This window comes from Gopherus flavomarginatus, chromosome 17 (assembly GCF_025201925.1).
Source record: "Gopherus flavomarginatus isolate rGopFla2 chromosome 17, rGopFla2.mat.asm, whole genome shotgun sequence".
Taxonomy (NCBI): Eukaryota; Metazoa; Chordata; order Testudines; family Testudinidae; genus Gopherus; species Gopherus flavomarginatus.
The window spans coordinates 26,394,247-26,409,596 of NC_066633.1; the positions used below are offsets into that span (position 1 = coordinate 26,394,247).

At 47.2% G+C, this 15,350-nt stretch overlaps 1 protein-coding gene across 1 annotated transcript in view; it reads left to right on the forward strand.

Annotated features, from left to right (window-relative positions):
• Positions 1-15,350, forward strand: part of LOC127036049 (zinc finger protein 383-like) — a 103,137-nt gene that overhangs the window by 5,840 nt on the left and 81,947 nt on the right. The window contains exons 6-7 of the mRNA XM_050926506.1: positions 584-672; positions 1,402-1,528. Coding sequence (XP_050782463.1) covers positions 584-672; positions 1,402-1,528 — 216 coding nt within the window. The remainder of the gene's footprint in view (positions 1-583; positions 673-1,401; positions 1,529-15,350) is intronic.

Sequence of the window (15,350 nt, forward strand, 5' to 3'; positions counted from 1 at the left end):
AATGATCAGTTAGACTCTGAGCATGGGAGCACAAAGGGAGAGAGAGAGAGAGAGAGAGGGATTCAACCTACCCAATATCCTGTCTTCTTCTCTGGATGTTCCTGAAGCTTCAGAGGAAAGAGATAAAAGAACCCTCCAAAAATATATAGGGGGGAAAAATCCCTTCCTGACCCCTAGCAGTTATGGGTGAAACTCTGAAGCATGAGGGTGAGGAACATAATACATAAAATGGAAGTGAGCCGCACTTCATGGTCCACTATTTGTCTCTATTGACCAAGCCTTCCAGGTATCACCAGCAAACTTCATTTAATTTACTGCACCTACACTGGGCAGACTTTGTCCTGTCCCTGCCTCCCCCTGCTCCCCACGTTTGGGGGAGTTGCCCTCAGGGTTTTAAAACTAGCACAGTAGGTTTAGCACTGGTGGGAAAGGCCGGGTCTGGGCTGTGATAAAGTGATGGAATGTTTTCCCAGCATGTGAGTCAGAAATATCTTGTGCAGGGAAAGGGCCAGGGAAGATCATGCTGTGACAAGAACTAAAGGTCCTTCTGAAATCTTCTCTGTCACCCTTCTCACCCTGACAGGCGGCAGAGTAACGCCTACCTTTGGCTCCAGATTGTCCCAGCCTCCCACAGGACAGGGAAGGGAACTGGCTGTAGTGGAGCCAGTCCAGGTAGAGATTATTGCGGGGTGGCTAGTGGGTTCCTGCTGGAGGGGGAGGGGCAAGAAATACTGAGGGCTGGGATCTTTGGGGAAGCTCAGTGTGGAGGTGGGATGGGGGCAGGAAATACTCAGGGTGGAGAAAGGGAGGGGGACAAGGCATGTGACAAACTTGCTGGGAATTGTTTAACCCAAGTCCTGGATTCTAGGAAGAGACCCATGGGGTTTGGGGGAGGAAATTACCCTATTTGTGGAATGGGGCTGGTGGGGGAACCCTGGACAGCGCTGGGGAAAACGTATCAGATTCCCAGTGCAAGAACATGAACCTACTGGCCAGAGGCTGCTAGGAGATTGGAAGGAGGGGTGGGAGGTGACCCACCAGTGGGGCTTAGAGTAGATAACCCCTCCCCTTCCTTCCAGCTGCCGGCAATGGGAAATCTGTTGGGATTCCTACTGGGGAGCTGACCCTGGAGGCTGCTGGGGGCCCCATCCCCCGCATCAGCCTCTGGCTTGTAGGTGTGTGATGGATGAGAAGACCCTTCCCCCTCTGTCTGCTGGGGGGGTGAGGGGATCTCTATCTCCCCTCCTGTTTTGCCTCCTGGCTGCTCTGAGCGGGGTGGGAGTGGGACCCTGCTGACTGTGAGCCTGCCAGAGCTTCCATTTGATTGGCTGCTCTCCCCCATGAATAGTGGGGCTGTGAGTGGGGCAGCAGGTTGTGAGTGGAGGGCTCTTGCTCTTTCAGGGGCCGGTGACCTTCGAGGAGGTGGCTGTGTATTTCACCAGGGAAGAGTGGGCTCTGCTGCACCCCCGTCAAAGAGCCCTCTGCAGAGACGTCATGCAGGAGAACTATGAGAATGTGACCTCGCTGGGTAAGGATTCCCATCCCCTCCGTTTTTAGAAGGGGAAATGAAGAGTTAAGGTTCACGCCACCCCCACAATGCCACCTCTGCTCTGCCCTGTCTCAGCAACAGCTCACTGAGTGCATTGAAATGGGGCAGACTAGGTCTCTCAAGGTTCCTGTGCACCTCCCTTCATATCGCAGTCACACCTCTGCCAAGCTGCTCCAACTCCTCCCCTGACCATCCAGTTACAGCTACAGCTGGAGGCATGTAGAGAAATGCTGGGATTCCCATCTGTGAACACAACACAAACAATGGCACGTTCTTAGTCCTTCATAGCTATATTGGAATCATAGATTTTATGGCCAGAAAGGACTATTAGGTCATCTAATCTGACCTCCTGTATAACCAGGTCATAGAATTTCATCCAGTTACTGCTGTACTGAGCTGAATACCTTGTGTTGGACTCAATCCGCCCCCAGAAAGGCATCCACTGCGACTTGAAGACTTCAAGAAATGGAGAAACCTCCATTTCCTTTGTTAGTTTGTTAACATTTGCACCAGACTTACTGAGCCATTCCTAGTGGCTAGTACCAGCTGCAGGGCCGGGGCAGAATTAAGGTTGCATTTTAGGGGTGGTGTGTATGGTCTGCATGAGAGAGTTTGCCAGCATAATTATATCAATTAAGGATGTGTTCTTTTGCATCCGTAACAAACAGAGCTATGCTGACAAAACTTTGCAGCTCAGAAGAGGCCAGAGTGGATTTTAAAACACTTTCCAAAATTTCAGGGCTGAGAGCAATATTTTAATCAGGGGAAATGTCTAAGAGGAACTCCTTCAGAATGCAAACAAAACGCACAATACACCTAGTCTGAAAGTAAACAGTGGTACGGCTCTGACTCAGATGAATGGGTGTAGCTCAGAGGCAGTGGCCACAGCATGTCCTCTTGACCCAACCAACCAATGACTATGAGAGCATTGTGAGGTTCCTATTCAGGAGTTCTTGGGGGGTAGGGGAAAGGAGAGCAGGGAGCAGTGGGAGTGGAGAAGATGATGGGAGCTAGTGCTTGTGGGGTGCCACAAGGTAGGGAAGGCTGAGTGTAGTGGGAGGAAAGGGATAGGTATGTGGAAGACTACAGGGAATCAGGGAGGGATGGGTACCATGGAAGGAAGCAGAGGTGAGGAATCAGAGACAGAATCTCCTGGGAACAGGGAGTGTGGTAGTTTGGGGGAGTGGGAGCCTGGGAATGGAGAAAGGTGATGGAGGTCCCAGCAGTGGTGCTGTTGGAGCTGGGGGGATTGGGTAGGAGTTGTGGGATACTTGGAAGTGGAAAAGACTGAGGATAATGGGAAGAGGATGAGGAGTGTTTGGTCCAAGGAGCAGGAAGGATCTGGTGGCAGTGGGAAGGGAAGGTGTCAGGAAGGCAGATATTTGGGGCCTTCCACTGAGAATGCTTTTGCCATAGTCTCTAATGACCTCTCCCTAAGCAAAGCTCAGAACCAATGCTCCACCCTTATTCTTCTTGACCCGTCAGCCGCCTTTAATACCACTGACCATGGTCGTCTTCTTGACATCTTGTCTGCTTCCTGGTTCTCCTCTTACCTCTGTAACCACTTCTTCAGCGTGTCCTTAGGAAGATCGTCCTCACCCCCACTCCATTTTTCTGTGGGGGTTCTACAGGGCTCAGTCCTTGGTCACTTCCTCCACACTTTATCTCTGGGAAATCTCACCCCCAAATACAAATTCAGCTACTGTCCGTATGCTGATGAATCACAGATCTACCGCTCTAGTCCAGACCTGTCTTCCTCTGTCCAAACTGAAATCTCCGCCTCTCTCTGACGACTCCTCATGGATGGCTTGCCACCAACTCAAGCTCAACAGCTCTGATAACAGAGCTCTTAATCCCCCAAGCCAGCCCCCCATCTCCTTTCTTGCTGTTCAGCACAGAATTAGCTGATGAAATCTCAGAGCCTCTGGCAATATTTGCAAACTCAGATGACAGAAGGGGTCCCAGAAGACTGGAGAAGGGTTAACATAGTGCCCATCTTTACAAAGGGGAAAAAGGAGAAGCTGGAGCCTAGTCAGCCTGACCTCAGTACCAGGGAAGCTACTAGAGCAATGTATAAAACATTCAGTTTGCAAATACCCAGAGGATGAAGGGGTAACCGATAGCAGCCAGCATGGATTTACTAGGAACATAGCATGACAAACCAGCCTGATATCCTTCTTTGATAGGGCAACTGGTTTGGTGGCTAAAATGGACCTGAACTTCAGAAAGGCTTTTGACACAGTCCCATGAGTAAGCTGGAGAAATGCGGGCTCAACAGAACTCCCATTAAGTGGATATATAATTGGTTACACAACCGCAAACAAAGAATAACTATTATTGGAATGATGTCACATTACAGGCATTTCTCAAATGGGGTTTCAAAGGGATCTGTTTTGTGTCTGTTGCTATTTAACATCTTCATTAACGACCTGGATGTAGGAATAGAGAGCATACTGATCAAATTTGGAGATGACACTAAGCTGGGTGGGCGGTTGTCAACACTTTGGAGGATAGAGCAAAACTTGAAAGAGATTGTGATAAATTGGTGACCTGGGCTATAGATGTCAATGACATTCAACAAAGACAAGTGTAAGGTGCTACCCTTCGGGAAGAAAAACCCAGTGCACAAATCCTGACTGGGAGATAACTGGCATGGCAGCAGCACCGCTGAGAAGGATCTGGAAGTTGTGGTGGATCACAACCTCAACATGAAGTCAACAGCGTGATGGTAATGCAAAAAGAAGCAAATGCATTAAGAGAAGCATAGCATGCAGATCACAGGTGGTGATAGTACTGCTCTGCTCAGCACTGGTTAGGCCTCAGGGGGAGTCCTGTATCCAGTTTTGGTCACCAGTGACTAGACAGGATGTAGAGAAGCTGAAAAGAATCCAGAGGCAAGTGATAAAGATGATCAAAGGGATGGAACACAAACCAGTGAGCAAAGGCTGATGGAATTGGATGTGTTTAGTTTGGAAATGAGTTAATGGGGGGAGAGATATAACAACGATCTTCAAATACTCAAAAGGCTGTGTGAGCATGTGTGGCCGTCCTTCCTGGTCTGTCTCAGGACAGAGCTGCAAAGTCTCCAAGCCCAGGCCCTCAGACAGGATGGGGCAGCAGACAATTAGGGGCTTTGCACAGGTCAAGCACCAAACAGTCTAGCGTCCTTGCTCGGCGGCCGGTCGACCAACACAGGCCTCCTGGCCAAAGGTGGGGTGGCAGGAGGTAGGGGGACCCTGGCCCACCTGACTCCACTGGTTCCCAGCCCCTGGTCCTAACAGTGGCAGTGTAATCTGCCACTGGATCAGGGGGGGTCCACCCACAACACCCTTACTTAGTGTCAGGCCAACACTCAGGCAGACGATGGTCTAATTTCCCTGGGCTACTTCCTACAATCCCCAAGGTTTGGTACCTCTGGCCTCCATTTCCCCAGGGCTCGGTGGTCTATGGCAGCCCCATCAGCTCATTGGCACCTCGACTGGCTGGTGATCCTGGGAGCTTTGGCCAGTCCTCTGGTGGCAGCCCTAGTGGGTCCTCAGTGTCCCACTCTGGCAGCGGGTGATAAGCGTCTGTCTCCCTCGACAGCTCCAGCCCAACTGAGCTGCAGGGCCCCCTCTTGTACTTCTGCTTCCTGTCCTCATCTTCCAGAGGGGTGGAGGTGGCTTTCCTGGCTCTGTAGCCCAACAGGCAGGTTGTGGTCCCTGCTGGTCTTCCCCGCTACAGGCTGCCATACAGAGGATGGAGAACAGTTCTTCTTTCTTGTCACAGAGGGCAGGAGAAGAAGCAGGGGGTTCAAACTACAGCACAGCAGATTTAGATTACATCTCAGGAACAACTTCCTAACTGGAAGAACAGTAGGACTATGGAACAGACGCCTAGGGCAGTGGTGGAAAGTTATTCACTGGAGGTTTTCAAAAGGAGGCTGGTTTAGTCACAGCAAATCCTGCACCTTGGCAGAGGTTTAGACTAGATGACCTTTGCGGTCCCTTTTAACTCTATGGTTCTAAGGGGAACCGGGGTTCACTCTTGGAAAAAGCTAAAGCGAGCGTGTCACTCATTAAGGGTATGTCTGCACTGCATGTGGAAGCTGCCTCCCAGCCAGAGTCCATGCTGACTCACTACAAATAACGGTGTAGGCGCTGTTGGTTGGGTTGTAGCTTGGATTCTAAAGCCAGAGGTTGAGGGTGGGTGGGCTGGATGGTCTGAACTCCAAGCAGAGCGCTAACATCAAAGGAATGTCTCCACAGCCATTTTTAATGCACTAGCGTGAGACTCAGCCTGGAAGGCGGCCGACTCCCTGATGCACCTTAGACGTATCCTAAAGAGGGCGGTCCCAAGGGAGACTGTATGAACGTTGGGTCACCTAACTCCCTGTAAATCCATGACCCAGCCCCCTCCCTTGGCACCCTGTCACCGAGCCTTAGCGAGTCACAACTGAGGATGCCAAATTCAGGACGAACTGCTGAGAAATAGGGCAAACACAACCCAAAACTGCTGGTTATTCTTTTATAAGTTTCAGAGTAGCAGCCGTGTTAGTCTGTATCCACATAAAGAACAGGAGTACTTGTGGCACCTAAGAAACTAACATTTATTTGAGCATAAGCATGCATCCAATAAAGTGGGCTGTAGCCCATGAAAGCTTATGCTCAAATAAATTTGTTAGTCTCTAAGGTGCCACAAGTACTCCTTTTATAAGATAAATCAAACCAGCCACAAAAGTAACTTCTGTTTCACTACACTGGCTAACAAGAAAACATAAAGGCAGTTTTCTCAGGCATTCTGGTTCTTATAACACCACCAAACACACTGGATTCAGAGATGAGTGGTTCTTTACAACCAGTGTCATTAAATGATAGTTTCTTCTGATCCCAAAGGGCCAGCCACTCCCAGGTCAATATACAACTTAAAACTCACCCAAAAATCATGCTGGTGCCAATCCTTTAGTATGTAATATCTAAAGGTTTATTCATAAAAAGAAAGAAAGGTGAGAGTTAGAATTGGCTAAGGGAATCAATTACATCCAGTAATGGCAAAGTTCTTGGTTCAGGCTTATAGCAGTGGTGGAATAAATTGTTGGCTCAAGTCAAGTCTCTGGAGTACATGCACAGCTGCGATGGGTCATTCAGTCCTTTGCTCAGAGCATCAATCTGTAGCAAAGTTCTTCCAGAGGTGAGAAGCAGGATTGAAGACAAAATGGAGGTGTTTCCAGGACCTTCTATAGCTTTTGCCGTGTGGAGGGCATCCCATGGTTCTTACTGTGGAAAATTAGAACAACAGGATGGAGTTTGGAGTCACATGGGCAAGTCACATGTTCATGCCCAGTTTCCCTCAGTCATTGCAGGAGGCCATTACCTAGATTCCAGACACCACATTTCCATGACGGTCCACTCAGTGTAGATGAGCTTCTCCCATGATCCGCTGTCAACCAAGTGTGTCTTGATGAACCACTTAATTTGAACAGTCCCTCCAAGATGTGCTAGCTAGCTGCCTTGTGGGCATTACCCCTTTATGCTTATAAGAAGCATGCAGCATCTTTTTCAGGGGAAAAGGCAATACTCCGCATTTATTGAAAATAGAACAATTCGCATATGTGTTCACACACACACACACACACACACACACACACACACACACACACACACACACACACACACACACACACACACACACACACACACACCCACCAGTCAGTGTTACAGTTACCAGTCCAGAGTCTAGATCAACCTAGTGGCCAGCTAGGTTGATCATGGGTAGGAGGAGCTGGGTTCCGTTGGTCATGACACGATGCTCCGGGGAAGTCTTGGCAGGATGAACCCAAAGTTTCATGGCAAGGCACCTTGTTTATATAGTGATTTTCCTTCATTGGGACCAATGAGTTTTGCACTGTCATGCTGTATTCAATTGTTTGACGAGTGCTTGTTATCTTAAATTGTCCTTCTCATCCTTTATCTTATTCTTTCATTAAGTCCCTCAGGGAGTTCTCCCAGGCTGGTTTTGATCACAGCTATCTTGTCCTCACTGATAGGTGCCTGTCTCATCTTTAGAATCATCAGTCTGCCCTCCTCTGACATTTTAATAGGAGCGTGTTGCAGTCTCCTGGTGCCCTTGCATCTTTCTTCAGTTCTTCCCTCATACATATGGTTCAGCGATGACCTTCACACTTATCTCTTAACATGTACATTCCTTATTCACACATAAAACAGAATTAATTTACACAGAACATTTTACACAGGAACATCAAATTGCCATGCAAAAGAAAACAACCATGACATTCTTTTACTTATTTTAAAATGCTAAACCTACAACAAATTGGTGACCATCAAAGGTCTGTTACTGCCTTGAAATCAGTCCAGACACAGATTCTGGCTGATGTAGCTCTACCCACTGGCCCATTAGCCATTCCTTTCTGTTACTCAAAAAGGGTGGCTGGCAGGATGTGCTCAGATCATACACCAATACACTTAGTGCACGCTACATAATTATTAGTTATCCTTCATTCCAAATTATATAAAATACAAACATAAAATCCTACTACAACATTTGGGGGAAGAGTTTGGGGGAGTTCAGTTCCTGATTTTTATTTGACCTCTCTCCAGCACTTGTTTTGGTTTGGCCTTCCCCTTTCCATCCCTGACTGAGGTTTCTGTCTCTATCACAGCAGATGATGCAAAGATACGTGAGAAAGAGGAGCAGAATTCTCTGAAGGAAAATGTTGAGCAAGTGGATAAACACAGAGAATTATCGCAAAGATCGAAAAGGAATGTGTCCAGGAGTCATGAGCAGGGAAACTCCTGTGAGAGTCAGCACAGACCAGAAAAAGAGCAGGGAAACCAGCCAGAGGAGAAAGTGGGTACATTAATTTCACGAGAAGGAACTCAGAAGGACCTCAAGGAAACCACAACACAGCAGGAAATCCTTATGGAAAAGAGCAAAAATACATGCACTGAGTGTGGGAAAAACTTACGTGACTATTCAGCCCGTAAAGAGCATCATAGAATCCACACAGGTGAGAAACTCTGTGAATGCAGTGTGTGTGGGAAAAGCTTCGCTTGGCATTCAGCCCATGTTAGTCATCAGAGAATCTGCCAGGGAGCTCAACACCGTAAAAACCTCTAGGGCAGGGCTGCACAACTCGTAAAGCAGTGAGGGCCATATTACTCCAAAGAAAACATCTGAAGGCTGAACTCCCCCCCAACCCGCCCAGCACCGACAGAACACCACCCCCACCAAAACACACACACACCCAGTGCTCTCTGCACTGTGGAAACAAACCCTCCTTCCCCAGTGCCACCCCACTGAAACAGCTGTGGGCCGAAAAGGAAGATTGGGGGGGGATACTTTATTAAGAATTTTTCAATTAAAGCAAACAATTTTTTTAATTTTTTTTTTATGAATCATGGAAAAATGAAAAACACCTGTTTCGTTGAAAGAAAACTTTGTACTTTTCATAATTACCTTGCAAATTTAATGAGAGATATTACATCTCTTTTGGGCAACAAGCTTGTCATATTCAGGGGTCATATCTGAAGTGGATATTTTAATTATGTCTTCCAAATGGTCGTCAGTCAGAGAAGAACATTGCTTGTTTTTATTCATGTTCGTGGTGGAAAATGATTTTTCACATATGTAGCTGCTTCCGAAAATGCTAAATGTTTTCAGTGCAACTTCAATAAGATTCTTGTATTTTTTATCATCCAGACTTTTGTAGAAGTCCCACAGGCTGCTTTCTCTGTGCTTATATCAGTAAACTACCGAACATTGAAGTTCAGTAACCTCCAAATGCAAATCTAGTGGCACTTCCTCTGGATCCACAGAAAAGGGATCTTCAATCAGCTTCAACTGGACATCGTCGTCTTTAGACAAAGTAAGTCTTCTGTCAAATTCTTCAATCAAAAGATTGATGTGCTTTGCATATTTTTCCCCTAACTCAGCGTGTTTGTGCTGAGGGATACACTGTGCACAAGTGGGATAGTGACACATTTCACCTTTTGACAGCCGACTTCTGAAAAGTTTCAGTTTCATTTTGAAAGCTTTCACTGCTGCACACATTTGAAATATAAGTTGATTTTTTCCCTTTGAAGTTGAATGTTGAGATCATTCAGGTGTGCTGTAATATCACAAAAGAAAAAGAGATCTTGATTCCAGGACTCATTTTCAAGCTCTGGGAATTTTATTGGCCCATTTTCTATGAATTTTGCTACCTCCTCTTTCAAAGGAATGAAACGGCGGAGCACTTTTCCTCGACTCAACCACCTCACTTCCGTATGGTACATCAAGTGACTGCACTCAGTGTTTACCCCTTCAAGAAGGGCTCGGAATGTCCTATGTTTTAGTCCTCTAGAACGGATGTAGTTTACAATGGAAACTATCACTGACGTTACATGCTCAGATTTTAAGACTTTCTACACAAAACCTGCTGATGTAAATGCAGTGATGTTTGGTTATTTGTCTCCCAATAAATTCTTCAAGAAGAGTAACTGCTCCAACATTTTTTTCCACACATAGCTGGAGCACTATCAGTACAAATGGCCATCAAGTTTGTGAAATCTAAGCCTGACATATCATTCATGCACTTTATCACTTCACTGGAGATTTCTTTTCTGGTTGTGTGACCTGTCATGGAGCACATGCCAGCAAGTTCTTCAGTAATTTCAAAGTTATTATCAATACCTCTAATAAAAATAAGAAGTTGGGCGGTGTCTTTTAAATCGGTGCTTTCATCCCTAGCTAGGGAGTAAAAGCAGAATTCACTGACTCTCTGCTTTAACTGACCACTTAGATTGGTAGAAATGTCAGCTATTCTTCTCTGTACAGTCATGCGTGCTAGACTGACATTCTCAAATATTTCCCTTTTTTCTGGACATAACTCAGATACAGCAATCAAGATACACTTTTTTAAAAACTCACTTTCTGTGAAGCATTTCCCAACAGCAGCAATTTCCTTAGACATTTGAAAGCTTACTTTAATAACTGTATCATTCTCAGTATGTACGTATTTCTTCGTCCATTCAGTGTTGAAGACGCTGTGCTCTGATTCTTTTTTTTCTTTTCACTCATGGTAGCCATTATGAAGCTCAAGATTTTATTGAATAAATTCACGCACAAGGGAAGCACTCATAGTCACACACAAAGAGAAGAGATCTGTCACGGTGCATGGCCCACTAGCAAGGCACTGACAGTGTGTGGAAGCCTGTAGAGGGGGAAAGAAACAGCACGCATAGGGTGACCAGATCACAGCAGTAAAATAGGACCCACCCCCTTCCCTCTCAACCCCACCATCACACCCCTCTTCACTCCCTAACCCCCTGCTGGCTTGCTGCATCCCTCTTAGTCAGTGCCCCACTCACCTCTTTTCACCTCCTCTCTCCCCTGCCAGAAACCCCCATGCCCGCCCCTAGAATCCCTGCTGCCTCACTGCTCGCCTCTTTGCCCACTCGCCTGCCTCCGACTCGCTGCTCACCCCAACTTGCCCCCCCCGAAGTATAAAGCCTCATTCAAAGACCCAGGGATCACTATATTACTGCACACAGCAGTCAATGCAGTTGTAGATAAATCTCTGCATTATCCATTTTTGTATAACTTGTATATCACTTTGTATTGAACCTTGGTAGTATGTTATAGCGAGCCCCTAAGGTAGTATAATTAAGGTAAAAGAAAAATGTCTTTTTGCTAGAAGTAGAATAAGATCTTCCCTCCACTTGGTAATCAGTTGCCCTGTTGAATGAATAAGGTGTGAATGAGAAAGGCGTGGAAGGCAGCACTTCCAGACAGCTGCAACCCTTGTAGAGGGGCTGGGAGCCAGAGCAAGGGTTCATATTACAAATAAGGCATAAATAGTCAACAGTGAGGATTCACCACAGGAACAAGCTACCAAGGAAAGTGGTGGATTTGCCATCTCCTGATGTCATTTAATGAAGACTAGATGCCTTCTGGAATGTGTTTGCCCCAAAAGTAGCTCTTGTGTCATACAGGAGGCCTGTGATATGCAGGGGGTCAGATTAGATACTCTAATGGTCTCTTCTGGCCTTAAAGTTGACTAATGTCTGAGAAAACTGAGTGTAGCATTGGGAGCAGCGTCTGACGTTTTCCTGTCTAGCCAGCTTGCTTCCTAGAACAAACGCTCCTTGAGTGGGGTGATCCACAGGGAGTAGCTCAAACCTCCAGAGTGCCTGGCCAGGGGCAGGACTTTAGCACAGCAAGGGAGGGGTGTGGCAGTGACATCACAAAGGCCTTTTGCAGGACCTCAGACTATTGGTCAAAGGTGGTGGGGAGGTGGTGACCTCACAGAAAGATGCTGACATCAGCCAGGCAGGAGAGGGGGCGAGGGGCCAGGGAAACCTCAGAGACCCCTGTGGCTTTGCTTCAGCAAGTCTCCTTCTCGAGGTCTCTCTTTGAGGACTGAGAGAGTATTCGGGTCCACGGACGTGAGCACCAGGAGGAACCTCTTTCGAATTTTCTCCTTCCCTTTTGTCAAGGTATGATTCCCCACTCTGACCCTTAGCATCCAATAGATGGGGTACCTGCATGATCCCCCGTAAGCTTAATTACTAGCTTAGAAATGGTAGAGCTGCCACCACCCAAAAATATAGTGTTTTGGGACACTTTCTGGCCCCCAAACCCTTCCCTCGGGACCCCAAGACCGCAAACCCCTTGGATCTCAAAACAAAGGGAAATAAACCAATCCCCTCCTTTTTTCCTCCCAGATTCACCCCTCCCTGGGTTACACTGGGAGATCACTGTGATTCAAACTCCTTGAATCCAAAAACAGAGGAAATTCACCTTCCCCCCCTTCTCTCCCCCTCCCAGACGCTCACTGAGAGAGAGACAGTGATTCTAACACAGAGAGAAATCAGGCTTTTCCTCCCCCCTTCTCTCCTTTCTCCCACCAATTCCCTGGTGAGTCAAGACCCCATCCCCTGGGGTCTCACACAAGAATAAAAAAAAGCAATCAGGTTCTTAAAAAGGGAAAAACTTTTAATTAAAGAAAGAAAGAAAGTAAAAATTATCTCTGTAAAATCAAGATAGTAAATGTTACAAGGTCTTTCACCTTATAGACACCAGAGAGAATCCTCCCCCCAGCACAAATACAAGTTGCAGCAAACAGAGATACAATCCTTTCAGCAAAATACACATTTGCAAATAAAGAAAACAAAAGACTAAACCGTCTTTTTAACTGGTACTTACTAAATTGACCAGAAGAGACTGTATCAGAGAGATTGGAGAGAAACCTGGTTGCACGTCTGGTACCTCTGAGCCCCCAGAGTGAACAACAACCAAACACTAACAGCACATACAAAGACTTCCCTCCATCAAGATTTGAAAGTGTCGTGTCCCCTGATTGGTCTTCTGGTCAGGTGACAGCCAGGCTCACTGAGCTTGTTAACCCTTTACAGGCAAAAGAGACATGAAGTACTCCTGTTCTATTAACCCTTAACTATCTGTTTATGACACCTTTTAGTGATTTTTACTAGAAAACAACCGTCCCTGTTTAGAAGGTAAGAGCTTCCTCAAGGTTTGAAACCTGTTCAGTCTGATCCATCAGGTGACAGTTGTGTGTGTGTGTGTGTGTATGTGTGTTGCGGGGGAGTGCTCTGCAGCTCCCACTGTCAGAGGTCCACCTAAAAATGTGGGGCTGAAATAGTGCTCGGGCAGTGACCCCACCAGTGACCTGGGCCATCCTTTGGGCTCTCTGGTGAGAACCCTCGGCCTCCCGTCCTCAGTCTCTACCCTGACTGGCTGAGCAGGGGGTTATTGACAGGGAGGAGACTCAGGTCCTTGTTGTTCTCTTTGAAGACCAAGTAAATAAGTCATAACCACTTATATGTTTGATGAATTTTGCTGCTTCTCTGCATTAATTGTCTCTGAGCAGCTCATGATTCTCTCTAACACTGCAGTTCTCCTCAAATACTTGCTGAATAATTACTATGCATTGTTGTTGGTCTGGAGCTCATTCGAGAACACTTTATTCAGGTCGTTCAATGTCTGAAATTCAAGATCCGATGGTTAGTTTGTGAATCAGGGGTCCTATTCCCTCCTGGGTCCTATTCCTAACTCTGCCAGTGACTGGCTGTGTGACCTAAGACAAGTCAATTCTCCTTTTTCAGCATTAGCTTCTCCCTCTTTCAAGTAGGGATAATAATGATCCGCTTCTACCTACCTCACGGTGGGTGAAGTGCGGGGATCCATTGGAGAGTGCCACTAGTGTAACCCTTCTGCCCCTCTGAGTTGGCAGCAACAAGGGCCGGGTTCAGTATCCAGGGGTTCAGTTTCAATAACACAATGCATAACCAGCTCGAGCCCCCACCCAATGACCTGGGACAATTACATACCACCCCACCCGGGTGCCTCTAGGAGGCAATACTTCCCCACTCGCAAGCACGGAGTCCGAGTGTAGCAAAATCCTTTTAATAAAGTAGAGAAACAATGCAGCATTATGTTGAAGAAACACCACAAACAGGATAACACAAACCATGAGCAAAAAACCCCACCTCGAAGTACATTTGGCAATGTCTAAGGTCCAAATCGCCTCAGAGTTCAAAAGTTCATCTACAGGGTTCTGCCCCACCCCCAGCCTGGGTGGAAATGGGGGGGGCACACAGGATGTAAAAGGGGCACCTTACGTGGGCCGAGGCCGACTGCCCCGCCTTTCCGTGGAGATCTGCTGCAGCCTTCACCACGATCAGCTCTGCTCTGCTCCTCCAGCCATCCCCGCAAACTGCTCTGCTCCACTTGCTGTTCCACAAGCCGCTCCAACCGTTCCACACACTGCTCCGCTCCACCATATGCTCCACTCCACCAGCCATCCCATGAACTACTCCAGCTGTCCCCACAAATTGCTCAGTTCTTCTCTGCTGCACTAAGCCACTCCAACCATCCTGCAAACTGCTCTGCCAGCCACTTAGCAATATATCTCTTAAGCTCCCCCACTAGTTAACATAGCACTCAGTGATCTCAGCTCTTACTGATTTCAGCTTGTAGTAGTGGAGCCCCAGTGCTGGTCCAAAGTGAATTCAGCTCAGCAGCCTCTAGCTAGGTTCCAGAGAGAAGGAGGTGCAATTGGTATGCCAGGCACTCAAAGGTGCCCCATACCATCAGGTACACATACCTATCCCCAACCTCTCTCAATTCACTGGCTTTTGGCATCCATGTCCCTTGTCTAGCGAGTGCTACTTAACTGATGTTGAGACTTTCTGTCATAAAGCAGTCTCATAGTTCCTCATTCACATACTCAGGGTGACAACACTTTATTCCTCCTGCCTCAGTAATGAAGAAATTGGGGATCCCAGAGCTGTCAAAATAACCATCTCAGGCTGCCATGGGCTATGCTCGGCAGGGTGCGTGTGCCAATGCAAACTCCTGAAATTCCTTTCCACACTCCCTGAAATTCTTTCCACACTCCCCATAGTTCACCACTAGATGTCAGGGTAGAGCTCATCCTGACTCTGCTTACTTCCTCCCCCCAGTCGAGAATTTGTCGTCCCGACAAATCACATTCCCTACTATACCAACTCACTGGTCCCCTCCAAAGGGCCTCAGCCCACTTTAGCTTCCACAAACCTGTGTGCTAAATGTATTGGCTCTTCACTAGTCACCCCAGATGCATCATAAGTTAACCGTTTCACTGGTCTTATTACCCTGTCTCGCCTATTGAGAATCCCTGTTGATGTGGTAGGGGGGACATCCTCTTGAGTGACGGATGGAGAGGTTTCCCGTGAGGTCCCCTCAGATACTGGCATAGGCCCCTGCATTTCTAGTTCTAACAGTGGAGGGTCGAAGGTGCTCAGGACATCCTCCATCTCTA